The 27,770-nt window shown below is 39.9% G+C and overlaps 1 protein-coding gene across 2 annotated transcripts in view; it reads right to left on the bottom strand.

The window, feature by feature from the left end:
• Positions 1-22,462, bottom strand: part of SLC25A16 (solute carrier family 25 member 16) — a 39,339-nt gene extending 16,877 nt beyond the window's left edge. The window contains exons 1-4 of one of the 2 annotated variants that reach the window (XM_026504338.4): positions 22,196-22,462; positions 17,379-17,471; positions 11,504-11,637; positions 10,524-10,587 (exon numbers count right to left, since the gene is read on the bottom strand). In XM_026504338.4, coding sequence (XP_026360123.1) covers positions 10,524-10,587; positions 11,504-11,637; positions 17,379-17,471; positions 22,196-22,319 — 415 coding nt within the window. In that variant the 5' untranslated portion in view covers positions 22,320-22,462. The remainder of the gene's footprint in view (positions 1-10,523; positions 10,588-11,503; positions 11,638-17,378; positions 17,472-22,195) is intronic. The other variant, XM_057308835.1, reaches the window with a different exon arrangement.
• Between the last annotated feature and the right edge of the window lie 5,308 nt (positions 22,463-27,770).

Below are 27,770 nucleotides of genomic sequence, written 5' to 3'. Positions count from 1 at the left end.
TTTCCTCCCTTAGTCAAGAAACCAGGGACTTAATGATGAATCCAAGCTGACTGAGACAGGTTTTTTTCCCCTAAGTTCTGACCCTCTTATCGTCTCCATAGTATAGAATCCAGGAATTGTGGTAACCTAAGAACATACTTTAATCAGCAATTAGATTTTGCCGATTTGCAAAGCTTCAAAGAGATCAACATTACCTCATAATTACTGTATAAAATTTAAAAAATCCTATGATTGCAAATTACATTTGTAACCACAATACCGAAGACAGATAATTTTTGGTCACTAAAACTTAAGAGATCATATTCTGAAAGTACAGCAAATACGAATTTTTTATTCTGCTCCAGCAAGAAGCCTAAAGAACTTCTTAACAAAGGAACTAACACTACAAGTCGGAATCAGTAGAGGAAGATGAAAACGGACTTCAACCACCTCCATTTTGACCTCAGTCTGTACTTTCTAATTGCTTAAGTTCCTCTTTCCAGCTTTTCTCTTAACTTAGGCAAAAGACCAAGTGGGCGGGATGCCTGGGTGGCTCAGGTGGTTAAGCGTCTGCCTTAGGCTCAGGTCATGATTCCTGGAATTGAGTCCCGCATTGGGCACCTTGCTCAGCGGGGAGGCTGCTTTTCTCCCCCTGCTTGTGTACTGTCTTGCACTCTCTGACACATACGTTTAAAAAAAAAAAAAAAAAAGACCAAGTGCACAAAGCATCCTGTGAGCATCCCTCAAGCAATAACAACTGCCCTGAGCAAGCAAGACCCTGTGGGATTGACCTCACAACAATCATCGACCTGACCTTTACTGCCCACCTGCATGTAACCACCGACCTTTGTCCCACATTTTCCTTATATCAACCTAGAAGTATTTTCAGCCCTTCAAGACAGTCTTTGAGACATTAGCCACTGTATTCCGGGTAATGGCTCACAGAAAATAAATTCCTTTCTTGTTTTACCACCATCCCCCTCTCTACCTTTGGATTTTATTAACAGCAAGTGGCCGAACCTGGTCTGTCTGGGAACCCCGAAGCCAGGCGCTCTTGCACCCCTGAGCCCCAGGTACAATTCTGACGAGCCAGTCAGAAGCTATCCTTGTGATTTATGCACCCCCCTCAGGATTCCTCAATATAGAGCAGTTAGCCGTGGGAGTACCCCAGGGCTCCCTGTTTGTTTCCCAAGCTAATGGCTGTGATAGGCCGGAGTCAGCCACCTGTGGCTAGTCCACTCCAGACAGAGAGCTGCTGACACCTGCTTCATTTCACAGACTTTCTTTATCGCTTGCCCAGAACTGGCACTGACTGCCTTAACCACATTTGGTGAAACAGAGAAACAAATTAGAAGTAGCAGGCCCTAGAAATTTGGCTCCTGGTAAGTTCCCCCTGATAAATGCATATGGACCCTGTACTTCTCTACCTGCTTTTGGGATGGGTCTTTACCAACGCTGCTATTGGGTTCTTTTGAACTATTTATCAGGTTTTCATAAACTATTTGTTCAGGTTTGCATAGGTTGGAGTTGTGGCAGGGGCCACTGAAATTTGTGAAGGTACTGACGGAAAAAGGAACGATGAGAGGTAAACTGGAAGCCAGGGTACACATCTGGCAGAATCCCTATTGGAATTTGTATGTATGTGAGTGTATGTACAAGATGGGAAGTACTATTTCTACACCCTTTCAAAGCCCCCTAGGGAGAATATTGGCTGACTGGTCTACTTATAGTTATAAACCTATGACTGAGAAGAAAATGATATGGTAATACCACCTGGGCTATGTATATGTTAAGCTCAGAGGAAAGATGGCCACTGAATGGCTCTCTTGAATTCCTTCCTTCCATTCAGTTGCCTACAAATAGGGGGTTTTGGTTTGGCTCTCTTAACTTGTCTAGGAAGCCATCTGGTTCAGCTGGTCAAGTGCTGACTTTTGGGGAGAAACAAAAACTGAAGCCATATGCTTCAGTCAGTGAAACCCCCGACATTTGGGGAAGAATGAATACTAACAGAGGTACTCTTGGTTTCATTTAGTTATCATTTTGTTTCTTCTGTGTTCTTTCTGAACTTTTACCTAGGAAGACAGGGAATACTCCTTCTGTTCCCAAAGAAAGTCCATCAGGACATATTTTGAATAAATGGTACAGAGGGCTGAAAAACAACCAGAGAAAAAAGCCTGGTTTGCAAGAAGAAAAGACAGGAGACAGAGATAAAGGAATGTTAGTCCAAACTTTTAATCTGTCTCTGGCCTTGCCAGTGGCTCCCTTGCACCTCTGCCTCTGCCTCTCTCTCCTTCAGCTCCCACACTACCACTGGCCAGCTCCTGTCCCACCCTCGGTCCCTCCAACCCATGGGCTCCTGCTCTTCCTACCCCTGCTATCAAGGAGCAAAACGTATCCCAAGCTGTTTGGCTACCTCCTTATGAGGATCAAACTGAAGCACCTCCAAAATCAACATGAAGGGGCCCAGAGGTTCCCCTGGACTTAAACCACCCACTTCAGATTTCCCCACAGGAGCCCCAGGTAAAATTGACAGTGGGGAACAAATTAATTGATTTTTTAGGGGATGTGCAACATATTCAGTATCAAAGCTAACTCAAGAGAGTTGGTTTAATTAAAATAGACATGTCTTTAGAGTTACCAGCATTAAATATAAACCTTTATTCCACCAAGGTTTACTAAAAGGCCAAATAAATTCATGTTATCTCTGTTGCAATTTGTCAGGGAAAAGATGAATTAAAATGATGGTCAATTTTGTCTCAAAATTTTCATGGGTAATTATTAAGAGCAAGTAGGTTGAATAAATAAAATGGTACAAGGAACAGGAATACACTTTGTGGAGGGAAAAGAGCGTAATTTTGTCCTACAATGAAACTGTCCTAGAAGAGACTAATAGATTTCTCTTATTTAGAGAGAGAAAGCTTACAGCTAAATCTGAATGTAAAAAGAAAGTTATAGGTTTGTGAAGGGGAATCTTTGGAAAAGAATTTTATGTATGTTCAGGACTAAGACTGGAATGAATGAGTTTCTTTGTTTTTTTGGCGGGGGTGGGGGAGGGAAGGTGCAGTGGGGAAGAGGGAGAAAGAGAATCTCAAGCTAGCTCCTTGTCCAACACAGAGCCGGATATAGGGCTAGATTCACAACTCTGAGATCATCACCTGAAATCAAGAGTCAGAAGCTTAACCAACTGAGCCACCCAGGCACCCCTAGTCTTCTGTTATTTATAGTTACTGTTCTGATGCTCTTGAAAATGTGTTTCATCTTCAAGGAGATTAATGAAAAGGGGTTTTTGACAAATGCGACATCTTCAAAATCATAAAACTAAACTGGTAAGAACTTCCGGAACTAGGGGAGCCTGGGTGGCACAGCGGTTAAGCGTCTGCCTTCGGCTCAGGGCGTGATCCCGGTGTTGTGGGATCGAGCCCCACATCAGGCTCCTCTGCTATGAGCCTGCTTCTTCCTCTCCCACTCCCCCTGCTTGTGTTCCCTCTCTTGCTGGCTGTCTCTATCACTGTTGAATAAATAAATAAAATCTTAAAAAAAAAAAAAAAGAACTTCCGGAACTAAAGGAAAAGCTGCGTTCAATCAGAACAAGAATTAGTAACGTGGGACTAAATGAATTGAGAAAGATCATTGTAGTTTTTATGACTCTTCTTTGAAATATTGCTGGTTCTAATGTTTGCTCTTCCAGATTTAAGCAGCAAACTTTTTCTCTCTAGATATCTATGGCTTACAGAAATATGACAAAATATTTCTTTGTGAACAAATTGAAACATTTATCTTTATTGCCTACCTGAACCCTCCAAAATTCAGAAGCTTTCAGTGAATATTCTTTCTTTAATGGCAATTTTAATTATTTGCATAAGTTCAATAAGAATCTGTTCTCCTTGTAACAGGACACCACTGGAAACATTGGTTACTTTGCCAACACTTTGACTGGAAGGTCATATTTAGAGAAAGGCATGCATAGACTCAGATATGACGAGACAGCTTTAAAGACCTAAGGTTGACTTTATGGAGCCAGTAGAGCCCCTTGGAAATGCTGGCCTGACATCTTGCTAACAGAGTTCCCAGCAATCTTACCAGGGGAGTAAGGAATGTCATTACCTGGCAAATGCAGGAATCTCAGGATATCTGGGCAACCTTGAGAAGAGGAATTCCCCTAAATTTACAGGTATTGTAAGCAAATCTGATGGCAAGAATTTGGCTTAGCTTCTGGCCTTGCAAGGCTATTAAAAGTTCAGTCTAAAATTCCTTATAGGAAAAAAAAAAGTTCCTTATAGGGGCGCCTGGCTGGCTCAATTAGAATAGCATGCAACTCTTGATCTCAGGGTTGTGAGTTCAAGCCCCACACTGGGTGTAGAGACTACATAAATAAGTAAATAAATAAACAACCTATAATATATATATAATAAAATTCCTATACAAAGTTTCAGCAAAGCAGATTTAAAAGAACTAATATGGTCACAATCACTGTTCCTGCTGTGCTTATGTGAATAATTAAGCCAAGTTTGTTAAAACTGGACCTGTTTTACAAACAAATTGGTCTTCGTTTGGCTATCTTTGATGGAAATGAGGGTGATTTTAAAGAGAAAAATTATGTTTCAATAACACACCTTTGAGGATGTTACACTCCAGGTCTGGTTAACTGTCCTTGAATGGTGGTCATTTGCCTAAGCTAGACATTTTGAGGTATACATCAGAGAAATTGCCACAATAACCCATGTATAGACAATCTTCATGCCTGTTACTCTGTGGGAATAAAAAAAGGACCCCATGGGCATAGGATTATTCATACAGCTGGACAATGGGATGGACTCCTCAAAGACTGTGTAACTCAATTATCACCTTGACCAACTCTGTATGACTGGGATGGCAAAACTGCTCCTTAAAAGCCAGAGCAGGGGCACCTAGGTGGCACAGTAGGTTAAGCATCCAACTCTGGTTTCAGCTCAGGTCATGATCTCAGAGTCATGAGATCAAGCCCCACATCAGGTCTGTCCTCAGCATGGAGACCGCTTGGGATTCTCTCTCCCTCGCCCTCTGCTGCTCATGCTCTCTCTCTAAAATAAATAAATAAATCTTTAAAAAATAATATATATAAAATAAAAGCCAGAGAATACCCTACTCCATGGGGTTAGCTATGGACTTATGGAAACAGTGGATGGCCCCACCTTCATTATGACTGGATTGGACAATGCACTCAGGGATGCCCCTATCTCCTGGGAGGAGGCATATCCCACTTGCCAGCAATTCCTCATTATGAGGATATTGTTAAAGCTAGACATCAGGCAAAGAGGGCTTTTTGGTGATTTTATCCCTTAGCCATATTTGTCCCAGGAGTCACCTCTATTGATATAGAATTGTAAGCAGAAGCTTTAGCCAAGCATAAAGCAGCCTTAAACAAACCTGGCACAGAGTTACCCTCCTAAATGATGAAACCACATAGATTCAAAAAAGTAGTCCTCTAAGGGGCGCCTGGGCAGCTCAGTCAGTTAAGCATCTGCCTTCAGCTCAGGTCATGATCTCAGGATCCTGGGATCAAGCCCCAGGTCAAGCTCCCCGCTCAGTGGGAAGTCTGCTTATCCCTCTCCCTCTGCCCCCCCCACCACTCAAGTGCACGAGCGTGTGCTCTCTCACTCTCTCTCTCAAATAAATAAATAAAATCTTCTTAAAAAATTGTTTAAAAAAAATAATAAAGTGGTCCTCCAAAACTGAATGGCCCTCAATATCTTGACTGCAGTTCAAGGAGGGACCTGTGCTTTCATTAAAAGAGTGTATATATTCCAAATTACTTGAAAAACATAACTAAAGCCAGGACACCTGGGTGGCTCAGTGGGTTAAGCGTCTGCTTTCGGCTCAGGTCAAGATCCCAGAGTTCTCGGACCAAGTCCCACATTTGGCTCCTTGCTCAACACGGAACCTGGTTCTCCCTCTGCCTGCCGCTCCCCTGCTTGTGCTCTCTCTCTCTGACAAATAAATAAATAAAATCTTTTTTAAAAAAGTAACTAAAGCCAAGAAAGATTTGAACAAACAGATCACTGCTGTAGATACCCTAGCTCTAGGTCCTCTTAGCAGTTGGCTAAATATGATTCCTCCCAAATGGAAATACACCCTGCTAAGCATTGCTATATTTCTTATTGCTTTTCTTTTTGGTTGTTAAAATTTGACTTTATGTATTTGTCAAACAGGAGCCTGCGCCATTTGCACAAGCTTAGACATGCTTTTACTGTTTATTTCAGGAGAGACTTAAGAAATGAAGCTCTCCTACTCTGTCAAAGTCATCCATTCCAAAATCCCTACATTGTCCCCCATCACTAGGAAACAGCGACAGAAGAAATGACTGTCATCTCTTTTTCCTTCCACAGAAAAGGAATGGGGTTTTGATAGTGGGGATCTGAAAAGAGGACTTCAACTACTTCCATTTTGACCTCAGTTTGTACTTTCTCATTGGTTAAGTTCTCCCTTCCAATTTATTTCTTAACTCAGGCAAAAGATGCAGCAAGCAAAGCATCCCATGATGGGCCCTCAAACAATGACAACTGCCCTGACACCAGTTTGACCCAGTGTGACTGATGTCAAGACAACTCCTGACCTGACCTTTACCACCCACCTGCCGTGTACCTACTGACCTTTGTCCCACATTTTCCTTATATCAACCTAGAAGTATTTTCAGCACTTTGGAGACAGTCTTTGAGACTTTGTCCATCGTCTTCTGGGTGATGGCCTCACTGAAATAAATTCCTTTCTTGTTTCACCACCACCTGGTCTCTGCCTTTGGATTTTATCAGTGGCCAAACCTGGTCTGAGACCCACAGAGCCAGGTGCTCTTGAACTCCTGCATCCCAGTTACAAAGAGAGGAATAGATATTAGAAATTGGATAATACAGGATCAAAACAAAGGAGCATACCCAGACCCTCATCAATTAATCTCCTTCCTCTCTAACTTCTCAATGAATATGGAAGGAGATTTCAGTTTTCAGAGATGGCTTCCCTCTTAGCTCACTACCTTCCTTCCCATCTGAGGCTACCATAGTAGGAGCAGCATCCGGACTTCACGTACACATCCAAAGAGATAAAAGTCTAATGAAAACAATGCACGGATTCGAAATGAATACTTTAGACAGAGGAAACGCTCCATGCATCATAGATAGAAAAGATAAGCCACGAAGTTAAAGAAATTGGTCTAGAGTAGATGTCCAAGAAAGTTCAATTCTACTGTATCCTCTAATTTGGAACTACAATACTGCTTCAAGCCTGATGATTAAATATCAGTTGTAAATAACTAACAACCTATCGTTATGTGCAACCTCTGAATCTTAGACAGATATCTAGGGAGAAATAATTCAACTATGACATTCGGGAGCCACATTTGCAGTCATTATTATCCAAAAGCAGTAACCATGTGTCACTGCGGATACCTTTAATAGAACAGTCTCCTGTGGAAATCACATGTTTCAGTAACTGCATGATGTTAAATCAAAGAGCCAAAGGGCCAGAGAGCAGAGGTCCGAACATCATTTCCATTCCATACGCAAATCAGGCCTCAAATTTATTAACTAAAGAAAGTAAGTTCTGAAATCAAGGGTTATACTACCAGCTTAGAAGAGTATTTTCTCCAAAAATATAGGAAGCTTGTTGCTTCTGGATTCTGGATAAGGGCTCAAGGAGGAATAGCATTCCCTTTTAAATATTAAAGTATCTGGGAGCGCCTGGGAGGCTCAGTTGTTAAGCATCTGCCTTCGGCTCAGGGCGTGATCCCAGCGTTCTGGGATCAAGCCCCGCATCAGGCTGCTTCACTAGGAGCCTGCTTCTTCCTCTCCCACACCCCCTGCTTGCGTTCCCTCTCTCACTGGCTGTCTCTCTCTCTGTCAAAAAAATAAATAAAATCTTTAAAAAAAAAATTAAAATATCTGGGAAATGTGCCTCCAAGTCTCTTTGAGATTCTCAAAAGAACAGTGTGCAACCTGTTCTAATAACCACAACCTGTTCTGATAATAATCTAATAACGGCACCGTACAGCCATTCTCACTACTGACATCCAGCCTCTGTCCTGATCGGTTGCTACACATGCTATACTGATTGTTAAATATTTTGAACATTGCCTTTATTTAAACTAAAACTGTCCCTGTGTTACAAATGAGACAGAAATAGGAATAAGGAATTCAGGCGGCTGGTTCAAGAGCATGTAACAAGTCACCGGCATGAATTTAATAACATCCTCTAATATTTAAGGAGGACCTCAGATCTTTTTAAGATTTTATTTAAAAAAATAAAGATTTTATTTATTTCTTTAAGAGACAGTGAGAGTGAGAGAGCGCAAGCAGGGGGAGAGGCAGAGGGAGCAGCAGAAGTAGTCTCTCCCCTGAGTGGGGAGCCACAGGCAGGGCTCTATCCCAGGAACCGGAGATCAAGATCTGAGCCGAGGGGCGCCTGGGTGGCACAGCGGTTAAGCGTCTGCCTTCGGCTCAGGGCGTGATCCCAGCGTTGCGGGATCGAGCCCCACATCAGGCTCCTCCGCTTCTTCGTCTCCCACTCCCCCTGCTTGTGTTCCCTCTCTCGCTGGCTGTCTCTGTCTCTGTCGAATAAATAAATAAAATCTTAAAAAAAAAAAAAAAAAAAAAGATCTGAGCCGAAGGTAGATGCTTAAGTGACTGAGCCACCCGGGCACCCCAGGAGGACCTCAGATCTTTCAGAATATTTTCATAGCAATTCTTTGACCTTCAGAACAACTCAGAAAGAGAGGGAGTTGGGCAAACACAAGCTCCACTTTAACAAATGGGAGAGTGAATTATGGAAGGTTTAAATGATCTGCCCATGCCCATGGTCAATGTAATGTAATGGACGTCAGCCAGGATCCAGGAAGTGTTCTGTACATTTGACCTCCCAGCCTTGAGCCAAAACACCAAACTGGAGCAGTCCAGAGAAGGCAGCAAGCAGAACTCAGCTTGTCACTTCTAGTTTCTCTTTCCTCTTTTTTCTCTTCTCTTTATCTGGTCACTCTTAGTTCCATAAGAACTGGCAGAGCAAGACTGATTTTAAACAATTGAAACATACAGAAGGAAAGAAGATCTTTCTTAAATACAAATCTTGATTCTCAGTCCCTAGTTTTTTCCCTTTTCTGGTTGACTGAGGTTCCACATGTACTAGATTGTAGTTGTAGAATGAGGGAAAATGATGAAGTTCAAAAAAGCTTTAAAATAAGCTCTGTTGAAATGATTGTGAATAACACACCATTTTTTATCTTGGCAAATATAAAAATTTCCAAACTTACACTCAAAGGCTACCACGGGTACAGGAGCAAAGATACCTGATACAAATAAAATTAACTAGAACATTCATTTCACCTATTTACAATCATAGAAAAATGTAAATTGTAATTACTTAAACATGGTAATAAAAATAGAATCACTGAATAATGGAAGCACTAGTCTTATGTGTCATTACAAACTTTTTCTCTAAAAATTAAAATTTATAATTAAAGTTCCTTTTGGTTATTATTGTTTTCTAATATATACTGAAAACTTGGTGTTAACATGTCTTTCATTTCAGAAAAATGAAACTAGAAATACCGTTTGAATGAATAATGCTATTCAATAATCAAATGCCGAGAAAAGGAAATAACACAAAGTCTTCAGGATTTAACTCATATTCATAATCCAACTTAATCTTTCCTACAACCTTCAAAGAAAGAATTTTGATCAGTTGAATTTACAAGACAGAAAACTTAAAAAGTGATGTACAAAATCATAAATTTTAAAATTTAGGGGTCGCCTGGATGGCTCAGTTGGCTAAGCATCTGCCTTCGGCTGGGGTCATGATCCCAGAGTCCTGGGATAGAGCCCCACATTGGGCTTCTTGTTCAGCAGGGAGTCTGCTTCTCTCTCTCCCTTTGCCCCTCCTCCTGCTTGTGCTCCCTCTCTCTCTCAAATCTTTTTAAAAATTTTTATAATTTAGAATCTTATTAAAATTTCTCTTCCATAAAATGAAGATAATCATAGCATTTTCCACATAGTGTTTTTCTGTGGACTACGTGTTAAGTGCCTGAAGATTACATGTCATGATAAATAAATATTTCCAGAAGTAGAATTGTCAAAGGGAACGTACGGTGTTCACACAGTTGTACATTTAGACTATTCCTTACCTTTTCTTACTATAAAACACATTTTTTGAGTTGGGGTAGTAATGATTTCTTACATAATTGAGTGTAGGAAGATGATAAATGTGTGCTACTTAATCAAATGTCACAAATATTACCTAAGCCAAATTAAGTATTTTAGTAGAAAATTAATTTGTCAGAAATAAAATACACCCGGGCGCCTGGGTGGCTCAGTTGTTTAAGTGTCTGCCTTCGGCTCAGGTCATGTTTCCAGGGTTCTGGGATTGAGTTCTACCTGGACTCCTGCTCAGCGAGAAGTCTGCTTCTGCTTTTCCCTCTCCCTCTCCCCCTCCCCCCTCTCGTGCGCTCTCTCTCTCATTCTCGCACTCTCTCTCAAATAAATAAATATTTAAAAAATAAATAAATAAAATACACCCACTCCTCTTACCTGCCATGGATCCAGCCATTAATCTGTGCACATGACCGGAAACTCCCAGCTTTGTAGTAATCAACTAGAAATCAAAAACATCAAATTAAATGGAATATTTTTAAATACTTCTCATTTCACTGTTTCATAATGAAGACACTTCAAAAAAGAGTTACAGGACTAGTGAGAAGAAAATTAATGTTAAACGTGAGTGAAACAAGCGCAACTGTATAAAAGTGAGCAGCGTTATAGCACAGAGTGAGCAAATCAGGTATTTCCTCTGTCGCCTTCTGTTCTAGCTCTGCATTTTTATAATCTTAACTTAGAATTACCAAATATACTATGTTGCACATTGACGACCACGTATACTTAAAGAGTACAAATAAAATGCTACTACAGACAATGAAGTCTTGATATACTGATGGCATCGATTCTGACTGATGAGCTTAGAATGTTGTTCCCATTCTACTGCTTACATTTCTTTTTAAGATACCCTATGAAATTTAACATCCATTTTCTGTGTTAAGATGTTTGAGAGGATAAACTTTCAGTCCAACAGAGAAGAGAAAGTCAATCAATGAGTAGGATGGGAAAAGTTGTTAACTGATAGCATTACTCAAAAACAGACTTTCATCATATGATCTCACTATTTTATTTAGTAAGAAAATCCAAAGTCACAACGTTCCTTTCCTACAACTGAGAAACAAAAAGCACAATAAAAAGCTATTAATATTTTATAGATTTATTATTATCTACTTGAAGTATATTCTGGCTCTTCTTCATAAGTGTGTTCATAAACAATTTGTTCAAAAATGACAATTCTAGAATAGATAACTCCAAAAACAAGTTATATTTAAAAATTTAAACTACCACAAGTCTTTTTCCTTCAAAAAGGCATTACTTTACCCATTCATCCAAAGTAACTTTAAAGGCCAAAGCAAATGCCTTGTCAACTAAGTATGATATTCAAAGACACAAAAAGAAAATAGAAGTTCAAGTACCGTTTTATAATGCTCAAATGCCATAAACTGGATTGCACCATAGGGAAAGATTCGAATCATCATTGCACCATTCCCTTTATATAATCCAAGGTATCCCTCCTTTTGGGGAACAGCACGCAATGCAGAAAATACTCCTATTTTTAGAAAAATGTTTAGAAGAAAAATACTATTAAAAGAGAAAACTATCTAAATTCAAATTTTCTTCACAATCACAGAATCATTCATGATGTAATTTTGCCTGAGCAATTAAATGAATAGTAATTTATGTTTAGCAGTTAAATCTACTTAAAATACATAAGTCCGAATTATACAAACATATCTCATGTAAAAATATAAAACACATTTTAGCAAAAACATAAAAAAACCCAGCCATACATTTTAGTAAATTTTATTTATAATTATCACAAATTATATTAACTTACAGCAATCTAAGAAATGTTAACAGAAATACACTCAAGGACCAGATACTGTACTTCCCAGACTGACCCAGATACACATGTGGCTTGTTTACATAAGGAAATTACTAAATAAAAGAAACAAGTTTTATTTATTTTTTTCAAGATTTTATTTATTTATTTGAGAGAGAGAGAGAGCAAGCATGAATGGAGGTCAGAGGGAGAGGGAGAAACAGGCTCCCCACTGAGCAGGGAGCCCGATGCAGGGCTCTATCCCAGGACCCTGGGATCATGACCTGAGCCGAAGGAAGACTCTTAACCAACTGAGCCACCCAGGTGCCCCAAAGAAACTAATTTTAAAAACTATTTAAACTATTTAAATTTGGGGGAAATTTTTCATTAGGACACTTTAATTAAGAAGACTGATAAAGGCCTGAGTTCTAATCCTATATAATAATATATTATTTATTCTTTTAATGTCAATCACTAATCCTATTTGCAGTACAGACTTCTCATAAACAAATTACTATTTCTATTATTAAACTATTTAAATTCAAGTTTGTTTCCAAATTTTTCAAACAAAAATTTGATCAAATATAAAAGTAAATCACTAGCCTCACTTACAATTTTATTTTATTTTATTTTATTATTTTTAAGATTTTATTTATTTATTTGACAGAGAGAGACAGCCAGCGAGAGAGGGAACACAAGCAGGGGGAGTGGGAGAGGAAGAAGCAGGCTCCCAGCAGAGGAGCCTGATGTGGGGCTTGATCCCAGAGCGCTGGGATCACACCCCGAGCCGAAGGCAGACGCTTAACGACTGCACCATCCAGGCGCCCCTCACTTACAATTTTAAAATGCAAGTCACCTTTGATCTTCCCAGAAATTAAAATTGTAGGTACTTATTAACACCCAAAAAAAGATATCCTAAAAGCATTTTTTATTAAATAGATAACTAAATGGACTAATAGTCTATTAAAAAGAATTCTATTGGGCCACCTGGCTGGCTCAGTCAGTGGAACATTCAACTCTTTGATCTCGGGGTCTTGAGTTTGAGCCCCATCTTGTGGGTAGTGATTACTTTTAAAAATGGCTTAAACAAAAAAAGGGAACCTTAACAGAAAGAAAGAAAGAAAGAAAGAAAGAAAGAAAGAAAGAAAGAAAGCAAGCAAGCAAGCAAGCACCTGTATAACTTCCACCCTTTAAAAAAAAAAGTCACCCTCAATCTTGAAAAAAAAAAGGGGGGGGTGTGCCTAGATGGCTCAGTCAATTAAGTGCCTTCAGCTCAGGTCATGATCCCAGGGTCCTGGGATCAAGCCCCGCTTGGAGCCCCACTTTGAGCCCCCATCGAGCCAGGCATCGGGCTCCCTGCTCAGCAGAGAAGCATTCTTGCTCTCCCTCTGCTGCTCCCCCTGCTGTGCTCTCTCTCTCTCTGTCAAGTAAATAAAATCTTAAAATAAATAAATAAATAAATAAATAAATCCTTCTCCATATCTTTTATCTATTTTATTTATCAAGATAGGATTAGAAGGAAATAACATTTGGTAATATGTTTGTATATGTATACATCAGCTCTGAAAGAAAATGGAAGTAACTGGTAAAAATGCTTAATTCCAAGGAGGAAATAAGGGAGGGAACAAAATATTTGTTTTTATACTTTTTGAATTATGAGCTTGTGACAACATCACACATTCAAAAAAACTAAAAATAAATAAAAATATAAAAGCAATAAAATTAAAAGTAGGGGCACCTGGGTGGCTCAGTCGGTTAAGCATCTGCCTTCGGTTCAGGTCATGATCCCAGGGCCCTGGGGTCCAGCCCCAATCATCCCCCTGCTCAGTGGGAAGTCTGCTTCTCCCTCTCCCTCTGCTGCTCCTCCAGCTTGTGCTCTCTCCCTCTCTCTCAAGTAAAATAATTTAAAATCTTAAAAAAAGATTAAAAGTAAAGATTTTTAAAGAATCCCATTCCGATTCACCTACTTATTTTTACATTACATTTGACTGTAAAAAGCTAAATAAGGTCAAAGATTTTCAGTATATTTCAGAAAAAAATTCTTTATGCAAAGTGGGGGAAGGAAAAATTCTAATTGTACTCTTTGCTTTTCATTTGGCCAGAATAATTTTGCTTCAATATGAAAATAGTTTTTGATGCCTCGGAAGTAAAATTACACATTTTTAAGAAGCTAAAGTAGAAGTTTTATTCAATAGCACAATTTCATCATCTTTGTGAAAATTCATGTTTAAAAAAGCAAAATTTGGGGCACCTGAGTGGCTTAGTCTGTTAAACATCCGACTCTTGATTTTGGTTCAGGTCATGCTCTCAGTGTCGTAAGATTAAGCCCCGCACCAGGCTCTGCGCTGAGCACAGAGTGGCTTAGGATTCTCTCCCTCTGCCCCTCCCCCTGCTCCTGCTGTCTCTCTCTAAAATGAATAAGTAAAATATTTAAAAAATAAAAATAAAAAAAGCAAAATTTTACAGACTACCTTATGCATGTATATAAAAAGAGAGGCATCTAGAATAAAATGCCCAAAAACATTTAAAAAGAAAACTAAAAGCTATATTTATTTATTTATTTATTTATTTATTTATTTATTTATGGCTTATATACTTTAAAGATACATGAAACTCCATGTACTACACCAACAGTTCATCATTTCACTCCAGGAATTCCATTTCAAATTTTGCATGCCTTGTAGGGTACACTGTAACCCATGGCATGTAGCCCTGTAGAGCGTGAAATCTAATGTGAATATGTAATCTAATGACTACAAATCAGGAAACAAAACAACATAAACCAGCATGGGGAGGAGGTGAAAGGAATAAAACAATCCTGCTCAGACATTCATACGTTGGGTTATAGTAAACACCCTGAGATACTGGGTAATATGATTCATCTCCTTTTTACCCTTAATTTGGACAATGAAAGAAAATCATTTCCCTCCTTTCCAGTTTCATATACCGTCTCAGTAAGTTCAAAGGTCTGATTCTATATATGAGCAGCACACTGTGCTCACTGCTGGACACAGAATGGCAGCAACTTTTTTTCTTTCAATTTTAAGTATAGACTTACTTAGTATTAAAAATATTGACAAGAAAATGAGCTATAGTTAATATATAACATAAATATTCCTTATTTTTTTGAGAAAAATCACATTTTAAAAACACCACTAGAAAAACAATTGATTTTTTTAAACCGAAGACAGCTGACACAATGTTACATTAGTTTAGGTTACAACATAGTGATTTGACAACTCTATATATGTTATGGAAAAAATAATGACTCTTATTCACTCTGTAGAACATCTTCCTTGTATAGTGATGCTGCATAGGTCATGCGGAGCACACCTCATTCCTATCTACTGAAGCATGAACCTATACAGTAATGGAGTGCTATGAGTTACTTGCCTTGACTTAATTTCTTTCTTGGTGTCTGTCCACATTAATTTTTTTTTCTTTTAAATCTTTCTCCCTCTAATTTTTAAAGTAATATATGTTCAACATGTATTAATATTAGCTTAGGAGAAAAAATTACCTTGAATTTCACCATTGAAAATTAACCACTTAATGTCTGTCTTTGCAGCCTTTTGTCTAAGCTCATGTTTATTTACATAAAATGCAGTATCATTAAACCATTTTATATGTTTTCAGTTATCTAATACATCATGAACATTGTTCCTGGTCAATTAATTTTTTTTTTTTTTTTTTTAAGTAAGCTCTAGGGGCGCCTGGGTGGCTCGGTTGGTTGAGCGTCTGCCTTCAGCTCGGGTCGTGATCCCAGGGTCCTGGGACGTTTCCTGCTCGGCAGTGAGCCTGTTTCTCCCTCTCCCTCTGTGATTGCTCTTGCTCTCACTCTCTTTCAAATAAATAAATAAAAATCTTATAAACAAATAAAGTAAGTAAGTAAATAAGTAAGCTCTATGTCCAAGGAGAAGCTTGAATTCACCAACCCAAAATCAAGAGTCACATCATGGCACCTGGCTGGCTCAGTCTGTAGAGCATGCTACTCTTGATCTTGGGGTTGAGTTCTACCCCCAAGTTGGGCATTGAGATTATCTAAAAAAATAATAAAAATTTAAATAAATAAATAAACAAAAATAAGAGTCGCATCGTCTACTGTTTAAGCCAGCCAGGGACCCCCAGTTGATACTATTTTTAGTTTTTGTGTGATTGGAAAATAGCCTAAAATATGGATTTATTTATTCATTTAAATTATACTTATTATTTAATACAGCCAATTCCCTACTATTGAACATTTTGGTTTGCTTGTTTTTTAACTAACATAAATAATGTTTTGATCCTTGTATATATAATCTTTCTGATTAGTTCCTTGCAGTAACCTCCTAGAACTAGAATTGCATGCCCAAAGAATATGTATCTTTTTAAGATTTTTGATGCATATTACCAAAATGCCCTCCAAAGAGGCTATAAAAATTTCTTACTCTCACCAATGACAAATTATTACAGCATCCATGTTAATTTAATGGCTGATTTTTATGTTTGCAAGGAACAAACAAGGGCTTGATATTCTTTAAGAATGTAAATTTATCCATATACACTAATTGCATTGAATTCTGTTTACACTAAAGATTTCCAGAAGGCTTGTTTAACTAGGTGTTTAAAGGAATAGGGGGCCTGGCTGGCTCAGTCGGTACAGTGTGCAACTCTTGATCTCAGGGTCATTAGTTGGAGCCCCACGTTGGGTGTAAAGATTACTTTAAAAATAAAAAATAGGGGCACCTGGATGACTCAGTCAGTTAAGCGGCCAACTCTTGATTTCAGCTCAGGTCGTGATCTCAGGGTCCTGGGATCAAGCTCCATGTCAGGCTCCATGCTCAATGAAGAGGAGTCCTCTCTCTCTCTCCCTCTGCCTCTCCCTGCCAACTCATGTGTGTGCTCTCCCTCTCAAATAAAGAAATCTAAATAAATCTTTAAATAAATAAAGGAATAAACCTTATCTCCATCACTAATTGGATATTTTTTAAAAATCAGCACCCAGGTGGCTCAGTCAGTTAAGCGTCTGCCTTTGGCTACTAGGGTCCTGGGATCTAGTTCCACTGTCGGGAACTCAGCAGGGAGACTGCTTCCCCCTCTGCCTGCTCCTGCCCGCTGCTCCCTGCACCTCCCCCCGCCACTTGTGCTTTTCTCTAACAAATAAATAAATAAAATCTTAAAAAAAAAAAAAATCAGGCTGAGCTCTTATGTGTCTGGAAAGGGCATGACTCTTTAATCCCAATAAACAAATAGTACTTCAGTGATTCCAAGATTTTGGTTTAGAGAATATCAGTACCCTAAAATGATAATATATTTAACCACTATTGCAAATGAAAAGGTTAAAGTAGATAAGAGATAAATCTCTTGCACAATTTGTTCCCAAACTTGAACTCCCTTTTGTATCCTCTTTCCACTATAATTCACAACTGGAAATGAACCCAGCAGATAATGTTTTCATTCACTTTTACCTTTAGCAACCATTAACTCACCTAAATGTTTGTAATGGTGATTGTGAGCTTGTAATAAAACCTTTACTCGATCCAAAGGAGCAACTGTTGTTTTGGCACAGCATCCAGCAATACCTAAAAAATTTTTGAACAGTCAGGATGAAATTGCATACCATTTCTTTCCACATGGAAATCATTATTTATTCAGCCAGCACACCTTCTGATTTCTAATTTGGTCTCCACGGGTAGAGCTGCCCAGTTGCAGGGATATAAAGATGACTGGCCCCCATTCCCTGTAACTTAATAACTGAGTATGTCAGACTTAAAAATAAATCTGAAGAGTGTAAATCTTCCCCCTAATACCTGATGAACACTGGGAATCTTGCTAAATGTAGTTACAGAGACAGACACTTGAAGGTACTTACCCAGCCAAGAGGCTCTGTTTCAAGTAACCTCTTCTGGATGACTGTTTCATTGAAACAACCAACTTTTACCCATAAAATTCAACATACCCATATATATTTAGCCATTATGTATTTGGTCCCTACCACACGTCACTGTGTAGACATATAGATGACAGTAATGTGTGTACATGGGCTTTAGTGTAGGTCAGAATCCAGGGCAGCCCTACTAGCTTGGCATCCTTCTAAGACAATAATATATGAAGACTCTTTGCTATAGATTGTGTCCTCCCAAATTCATATTTTGAAAACTAATTCCCAATGTGATGGTATTTAGAGGTAAGGCTTTTAGGAATTGATGAGGTCAGCAGGGTGGAGCCCTTGTGAACAAGATTAATGCCCCTATAAAAGCCCAGAGAAAACCCTGACCCTTTCCACCATGTGAAAACACCGAGAAGGTGGGGGCCCTGGGTGGCTCAGATGGTTAAGCGTCTGCCTTCGGCTCAGCTCATGATCCTGGCATCCTGGGATGGAGCCCCATATCGGGCTCCTGGCTCAGTGGGGAGTCTGCTCCTCCCTTTCCCTCTGCCTCTTCCCCTACTCATGCTCTCTCTGTATCTCTCTGTCTCAAATAAATAAATAAAATCCTTAAAAAAAAAACTTACTTCAAAAACAAAACAAAACAAAACAACACTGAGAAGGTACCACCATGTGAGAACACAAGGAGAAGGTGCCATCTATGAGGAAGCAGTCCTCCAGCAGACACATGTGCTGACACCATGATTTGGCTTTCCCAGCTTACAAACTATGAGAAATAAATGTCTGCAGCTTCCAGGTTGATAAAAAGGAAGTAAGAAAGGAAAGAAAGAAGGAAGAAAAAAAATGTTTATAAACCACCCAGATTATGATATTTTTGTCATAGTAGCCCAAACCAAGACAATTTCGTAAAGTACCTTACATGTTAATAAGCACTTGATAAAATAGGCTGTTACATTATAAAAAAGTGGATGAAATGTGGATAAATAGTCTCTGGTGTCTTGGGGCGCCTGGGTGGCACAGCGGTTAAGCGTCTGCCTTCGGCTCAGGGCGTGGTCCCGGCGTTCTGGGATCGAGCCCCACATCAGGCTCTTCCACTATGAGCCTGCTTCTTCCTCTCCCACTCCCCCTGCTTGTGTTCCCTCTCTTGCTGGCTGTCTCTATCTCTGTTGAATAAATAAATAAAATCTTTAAAAAAAAAAAAGTCTCTGGTGTCTTTTTATGATTATATTAAGCTCTTCACTATTGCATATTTGATCCAGAAGGTAGAAAAGGACTGGGATTTTGTGGGTCGCCTTTACCACTATATTGCCAGAGACCAGTACAGGATCTGGCACATAACAGGCACTCAATAAATGTTTGTTAAATGAATGAATGTAGGGGCACCTGGATAGCTCAGTCAGATAAGCATCTGCCTTTAGCTCAGGTCATGATCCCAGGATCCTGGGTTCGAGCCCCGAGCGCTGGGCTCCCTGCTCAGCAGGGAGTCTGCTTCTCACTCTCTCCTAGCAGGTGCTCTCTCTCTCTCTCTCTCTAAAATAAATAAAATCTTAAAAAAAAATTAATGTAGAGTCTTACTTTTAAAAATGTAAGACAGAGGCGCCTGGGTGGCACAGCGGTTAAGCGTCTGCCTTCGGCTCAGGGCGTGATCCCGGCGTTATGGGATCGAGCCCCACATCAGGCTCCTCCACTATGAGCCTGCTTCTTCCTCTCCCACTCCCCCTGCTTGTGTTCCCTCTCTTGCTGGCTGTATCTATCTCTGTCGAATAAATAAATAAAAAATCTTTAAAAAATAAATAAATAAATAAAAAATAAAAATGTAAGACAAAATCACTCAAAGTCCACACACATTTATTTAATAGCCTACCACGTAACTGTTAATTAAAATCCATATTCTGAGATATCCAAAAATAAAGTGCCTATTCGTATTCAAATATTAAATCCACATATAAGTTTCTATATCAAGCTTCTCTTATCAGAACTAATGAAAATCATAGTCACGGCTACCCAAAATTGAGGATAAACTAAAAATAATTTGCATTTGGGTATATTTGGTTTCGGAATATTATATTATCTTCTCAGTCACTATGAACTAACCATATAATGAAATTAGTTAGAACGTGTTCAATAAGTTTCCTTTGATAGCATCTTAACTCACTTAATCCCATTACTTTATAGCTCAATCATTACAATAATCCATTGAGTTAGGTCATGCAGCTTTTATCTTCCTTTTAAGCAAATGAGGTTAAGATAGTGGCCAAGGCCACTGCTAATCAACAATAATAGTTCACAAGTTTTGAGCGTTTACCTTGTACCAGGTACTAGGCTAAGATATTTTTTGAAGATTTTATTTATTTATTTGATAGAGCACAAGCGAGGGAGTGGCAGGCAGAGGGAGAGGGAGAAGCAGGTTCCTCGCCAAGCAGGGAGCCCCACGTGGGGCTCCATCCCAGGACCCTGGCATCATGACCTGAGCCGAAGGCAGACGCTTAACCAACTGAGTCACCCAGGCGACACCTAGGCTAAGAGATTTAACTCAGGACACTGTGCCACGGCTTTTATGAGTACTACCTCATTTAATCATTACAACCTTCTAAAGTAGGAAGTCTTTTCCCATTTAAAGGATGTGAAGGGACACCTGGGTGGCTCAGTCGGTTAAGCGTCTGCCTTTGGCTTGGGTCATGATTCCAGAGTCCTGGTATCGAGTCCCTCATTGGGCTCTTAGCTCAGCAGGGAGGCTGCTTTTCCCTCTGCCTGCTGATCCCCCTGCTTGTGCTCTTTCTCTCTCTCTGACAAATATATAAATAAAATCTTTTTAAAAAAAAAGAACTAAAAATAAAATAAAATAAAATAAAATAAAATAAAAGGATGTGAAAACTGAGGCACATGGAGGCCAAGTAAGTTGCCCAAAAGTATTTTTTCATATCACCTGGACCAGGAACTCATTCAAAATTATTCACACTTTCTAAAAATCTGAAGCAGCACTTTACCAAATAAGAGACACAAATGGCCAAAAAGAATATGAAAAGATATTCACCATTATTAGTCATCAGGGAAATGTAAATTAAAACCACGACTACATACCTTTGAACACCTATTTAAAGAGAAACACACACACACACCCCTACACAAACACAGCCAACACAAACTCTGATGACAGCAAGTGTTGACAAGATAGTGGGGATACAAAATGGAACAGGCACTTTAGAAAACAATTTGGCAGCTCCTACTTCACTCCAAATAAAAGTCATTTGGAAAGCCCCTCATTCACCTCTAACCTCCTTTCCCCATCAACACCACATGGTTCCAGCTACATAACTTTTCTTAAGGCCTGAAATTCTCCTCTTGAGACATCAAGTTGCTAAACTCCCTCACTATTCCAAGTCTGCTCAAGTGTCATTCTCTCCAACAGACTTGCCATGACTGTCCTATTTAACATTGCACCCACTCAGCCTCTGCATTTCCTTGCCCCATTCTCCTTTTACTTCTCCCCATTGCATTCATCACCTTCTAACATACTATATAACTTACTTTCTCATTTTATTTATTCTCTTTCTCCCCTCAACTCTCCAATCAATGTAAACGCCAGGATCTTTGTTTCGTTCGCTGATATACACTGAGCATGTAGCAGGCACTCATATTCCTTGTATAAATGAATGAATGCCGTTTTTATCAGAACAAAAGAAATTCTTAATACTACTGGACACTACAGATATTTTTTCTAAAAGCCCTTATAATGTGGAATTTTCAAAATTCCCAGCCTTAACAAGTAATTCAGTGTTGACAACCCAGACAATCAATTAAGAGAGGGTAGAGACTGAAAACATTTCTTTATGGGAAGTCAGAAGAAGTTTCTGAGAGACAATTATGAACTCTCTGGCTTCACAATGACACGGGTAGAAGGGCTGCCCCAGCTACCTGTCACGTAGCTATAGAACAGTTTACTAGAATCACTGGAACCAGTTTTGGTTGGAGACAGTTTTGCACAATTTCCCAGTCAACTTTAAAAAGCTGACTTCCAATATATACTTTCTTTAAAGCAAACGGCAAAATCCCATTCTACACTGGGTCATTTATGGTCTTTACAAACGAAAGGGGTACCCAGCATGTTTCACTGAAACCCTGGAGTCTTTGTAAAGGACTCAGCTCTTTTCCCTACTATCCAACGCCGAAGAATGGGTGCTTGGTTCAGCCCGTCCACCCGCCCAGCCGCTCCCTGACAGCTCGAAGCCCCTTCTCCCCAGGATCCTGCTGTCACTAGTCAAGTGATTATTAGAAAGAGTTACAGCAGGTCAGGGCAAATATCCAGCCGGGCATTGAAGCAGCCAGAGTCCAAGAAGTCACTGCGGCCGCAAGCTCCGTATCTGCCCCGATCCCGCCCTGCCACCCCAGCACGGCCGGGTCCTCTCGGCTGACACCCACCTCCGGCCAGAAAGGAGCGCAGCCAGTAGAAGTCCCGACGGGCGGTGGGCCCTCCGGCTCCTGCCGCCTGCGGCATCGCGGGAGGGGGGTCGGCCGCTGCCAAGGCCGCCGCCGCCGCCGCCATCAGGACCAGGACCGCGTCGGGAACTGTGGTCGCCAATTTATAAGCCACGGGCTGGGGCCATGGTCACAGCGGGCGGTGACAGAGCACCGACCGCCGCGCGGGCGGGACGGAATAACACCCGGCTGCGCGGCGCGGGCTGATGGCGTACGCCAGGGGCGGGGCCTGGGTCCGGGTCCCAAGTGGGAGTCGCCTGCGCTCGCCACCTCCCCCACCCGGCGTCACCCAAAGACCCCACTCCCGGCCTTGCTTTCCAGGCCTCTTCTGTTCTAACTGAAGAGAAGCGTGGACCCGGGGAGGGTCGCACAAAACCCACCACCTCAGAGAGCTCTCCCCCGTCCATTGACTTGTAAATGCCCATTGGGCTGTCTTCCGAACTACGCCAGACGAATCCTTTCAAAACCAATCTTTGGTTCCTCTCTGCTCTTTCCAGGAACGTCTGAAATTGCACCATCTCCCACCAAATCAGTTCTCCCTTCATAGAGCTTCTCACTGAACCGCAGTTTCTGCCCTTCCTAACCTTACCTATTAAGCTTCCATTCCACCCCATCACCTCTGTCAAAGAAAAAGAATTTTTTTTCTTTTTTGGTCAAAGATATATTGCTAAAGTAGATTGTTCTTTCTCGGAGGCCCTACAAATTACACAAATACTTATGCCTTGTCAGGCCTTTCTGAATCTGTGCCTGTGCTTCGCTCTCAAATCCCACCGAGCTCTACTCCCCACCCCAGTCTCAGCCCTAAACTCTGAGAAACTCCCCCGTTCCTTCTCCCTTCCCTTACCGTATTCCAACACTCTATTACTTAACCACTCTTTAGGGACACTATTATCTTACCGTGAGCCGCTCATCACTACCTATCGAGCAAAATCATTCCTATTCTTTATGACCAAAGTTATTCTGAACTTGTATCATCGCTTTCAGAAACATTTATGATTTTCCTCAATACTTATTCCAGCCTTTCCTATTATTGGCACTTGTCTCCTCTTTCTCTTTCTGTGGATATGCTTCTGCAAGGTGTTTCTAGCCACATGTAGTCACTAATGATGAGTCCAGATTTAAATGTTATTTTCCCCCATGTTCCCAATTTTCGATTTCCTCCGGAAAATACAGACCCATATAATAGTATCATTATTTATATTTTACATGTCTAATATCAGTAATCAAAAGCTCCCCAGAGTGGAATGATTGCACATCGTAAATGTAACTAATGCTACTAAATTGTACAATTAAAAATGGTTAAAATTGTAAATTTTAAATGAAGTGTATTTTACACAATAAAAAAACACAAAGAAGGCCGCCTGGGTGGCTCAGTTGGTTAAGTAAGTGCCTTGGGCTCAAGTCATGATCCTGTAGTCCCTGGATTGAGTCTTGCATCAGATTACCTGCTCAGCAGTCTGATTCTCCCTCTGACCCTCCCCCCTCTTGTTCTCTGTCTCTCTCGTTCTCTCTCTCTTTCAAATAAATAAATAAAATCTTAAAAAAAAAAAAAACAAAGAAAATGCTCCTTTTTTTTTTAACATAACAACAAAGGAGAAATTTCTGGATTTTGGGGTGCCTGGCTGGCTCAGTCAGCAGATTGTGCAACTTTTTTTTTTTAAGATTTTATTTATTTATTTGAGAGAGAGGGAGCTGGGGAGAGGGGCAGAAGGAGAATCGGACTCCCCGCTGAGCAGGGAGTCCAATGAGGGGCTGGATGCGGAGCTCAATGTGGGGCTCTATCCCAGGACCCTGAGATCATGATCTGAGCCGAAGGCAGAAGCTTAACCGACTGAGCCACCCAGGTGCCCCAAAAGACTCTTACCTATAGGGAACAAACTGAGGGTTGCTGGAGGGGAGGTAGGGGGGTGGGGTAAATGGGTGACAGGCATTAAGGAGGGCACTTGATGGAATGAGCACTGGGTGTTATATGCTACTAATGAATCACTGAGCTTTACCTCTGGAACTAATAATACATTATATGTTAATTAATTGAATTTAAATAAAATTAAAAAACACAAATTTCTGTATTTTCGTATTACCTAATTGGCAAAACTGCCCTAATTCCTAGTGCTAACATGTATTTTTCCCCTGTCCTGTGGGCCATACTGGTACATCTCTTCTCTCTCATTTCCCTTTTCAATGAGATGTACCTTACAGGTTTAACTTATCACTTCATGGCTCCCAACTCCAAAACTCAATCCAGATGAAGGATGGAAAGTCGATATAAAGGATAACTGACAGGGCACCTGGGTGGTGCAGTCAGGTTAGCACCCAACTCTGGGTTTTTGCTCAGGTCGTGAGATTGAGCTGTGTGTCTGCTTAAGATCCTCTCTCCCTCTGCCCCTTGCCTCTCATCGCACACTCTCTCTCTCTCTCTCTCTAATAAACGAATAAATCTTAAAAAAAAAAGATAACTGAAAGGCATCAACATCCAATTACTTCTCCGTCTACACAGCTGGTTGCTACTAAACTACCCAACCTACAGATGTCAGTAGTGTCTCAGGGCTCAGTCAGCAGATCTCTTCTACACTCACACTCACACTGGGAGATCTCACCCAACCCCATAGTTTTATGTTGTTGTTATTATTATTATTTTGTTATATTTTATTTATTTTTTAAGTAAATTCTATACCCCTTGTGGAGCTCGAACTCACAACCGCTGAGATGAAGAGTCACATGCTGTATGGACTAAGCCAGCCAGGTGCATTACATTTTATTGTATTTTTCACAATATGGTGATTCAGCAATTCTACATATTACTCAGTGCTCATCACAGTAAGTGTATTTTTTTTTAATGATTTTTTATTATATTATGTTAGTCACCATACAGTACATCCCCGGTTTCCGATGTAAGGCTCAATGATTCATTAGTTGTGTATAACACCCAGTGCACCATGCAATACGTGCCCTCCTTACTACCCATCACCGGTCTATCCCATTCCCCCACCCCCCTCCACAGTAAGTGTATTTAAAAATACCCTTCACCTATTTCACCTCTTCTGCCACCCACCTCTCCTCTGATAACCACCAGTTTGTTCCTTATATATGAGAGTTATTTTTTTGGCTTTTTTCTTTGTTCATTTGTTTTTCTTAAATTCCACATATGAACGAAATCAGATGGTATTTGCTTTCTCTGGCTGACTTATTTCACTTAGCATTATACTCTCTAGATCCATCCATGTTGTTGCAAATGGCAAGATTTCATTCTTTTTTATGGCTGAGTAATATTCCATTATATACATACATATATATACATATATTCCATTTTATGTGTTTGTATACAATTATACATAAAATATATACATTACATATGTGTGTATACATATATATATGTGTGTGTGTGTATATATATATATATACAAAATGCCACATCTGTATCCATTCATCTATCCATGGACACTTGGATTGCTTCCATAATTTGGCTATTGTAAATAATGCTACAATAAACAGGGTGCATATACCTTTTTGAATTAGTGTTTTCATATTCTTTGAGTAAATACCTCATAGTGGAATTACTGGATCATTAGGTAATTCTATTTTCAATGTTTTTGAGGAATCTCCATACTGTTTTCCAAAATGCCTACTGCAGTTTGCATTCCCACCAACAGTGCATGACCAGCCTCATAGTTTTAAATACTACCTATATGGCAATGACTCCCAATCTCTAGCCCTTCCCATCCATTCCCCAACTCTATTGATTCATATTTCTAACGACTCCACTTACACATCTACTTGGTCTATTTATCATATACAAATTCCTCATCTAACTCTGAATTCTTCATTTTCCTTCACACACATGCTACTCCTGTAGCCTTCCCTCATTTCATTAAACAGCACTCCATCATCAATCTGTATACCTTGAGTAATTTCCTAATTAGTCTCCCTGCTTTCTTGTGTCTCCTACTATCTATTCTCAATATGACAGCCAGAACAATTCTTTAAAACCTAAAACAAATCTTGTCACTCCTTATCCCAAAATCTTTCAGTTGCTTCCCATATCATTTAGAGAAATTCTTACAATGGTCTACTAGTTTCCTATTATATCTCTGACCTCAACTCCTAGGGCTCCCTTTAGTCACACTGGCTTCTTGTTCCTCATAAACACCGAGCATGCTCCCCTCAGGGCCTTTGCACATGCTGTTCTTTCTGCCTGTACTGCTTTCCCCCTAAATATTCCATGTAATTTCCTCCTTCTCACCTCTCTTTCAGATCTTTACATAAATGTCACCTTCTCACATTACTGGCTATAATATTTCAAATTACCAGCCCAGGGTGCCCAGGGTTAAGCATTTGCTTTTGCCTCAGGTCATGACCCCAGGGTCCTGGAATGGAGCCCTGAATCGAGCTCCCTGCTCTACAGCGAGTCTGCTTCTCCCTCTGACCCTCCCCCTTCTCATACTCTCTCTCTCTGTCAAATAAATAAAACCTTTTAAAAATAAATAAATAAATAAATAAATAAATAAATAAATAAATAAATAAAATCTTTTTAAAAAAAATAGAATGTGGGCCGCCTGGGTGGCTCAGTCAGTTAAGCATCTGCCTTTGGCTCAGGTCATGATCCCAGGGTCCTGAGATTGAGCTCTGAATCAGGCTCCTTGCTCAGTGGGGAGCCTGCTTCTCCCTCTCCCCCTGTTATTCCCCCTGCTTGTGCTTTCCCTCTGTCTCTCTGTCAAATGAATAAATAAAATCTTTAAAAAAAAAAAAAGATTCCTTAAAAAAAAAATGTAAGTTCCATGAGGGTAGGGATTTTCTGTTTCATTGATTGGATATGTCATTTGGTACTGAACAGATGGTAAATGATGATAGACCTACTTGAAGAACAATCTTTTCTATTTTTTTAAAGATTTTATTTTTATGTTAACTAACTACAATTTAAATCGAAAATTTGAAGAAAAAAAAAAGATTTTGTTTTTAAGTAATCTCCACACCCAACATGGGGCTCCAATTCACAACTCAAAGATCAAGAGTCACATGCTCTACGGGTTGAGCCAGCCAGGTGCACCAAAGATCAATCTTCTCTATCTCTGCCTGTCACTTTTAGGGTATCTAGCAATCAGTAACCAGAAGGCTAGGAAAATAGAGAAAAATCAATCCACTTCCTTAAAGAATGTACTATTTCTTGGGATGAATGTGAACCTAATAGTAAAATTAACATAATACAAATAAAAATGGGGATACAGGAGAAAGATCATATTTGTTAGCATCTATCAAGGAAGGAGGTAATTGAACTGTCCTTTGACATGGGCCAAGGCGAACTCACATACATATCCACATGCACAAAAATAAGGACACTCAATCTGTTCAAGAAACAAAGAATAGTCCAGTTTGCCTATCTTAAGATCCTTGACCCCCTCTCCATGACTCCCCAACACTTGCATGGCAGACCGTTGACCAATAATGTTAGAGAAGTAGGTCAAGGTTATATCAAGAACAGGTTTAATCTTTGGCTAAATAGTTTAGACTGAGTTCAATGGAT

This window comes from Ursus arctos, unplaced genomic scaffold (assembly GCF_023065955.2).
Source record: "Ursus arctos isolate Adak ecotype North America unplaced genomic scaffold, UrsArc2.0 scaffold_7, whole genome shotgun sequence".
In the NCBI taxonomy this organism is placed as follows: domain Eukaryota; kingdom Metazoa; phylum Chordata; class Mammalia; order Carnivora; family Ursidae; genus Ursus; species Ursus arctos.
This window is presented reverse-complemented; position numbering and strand designations above follow the sequence as displayed.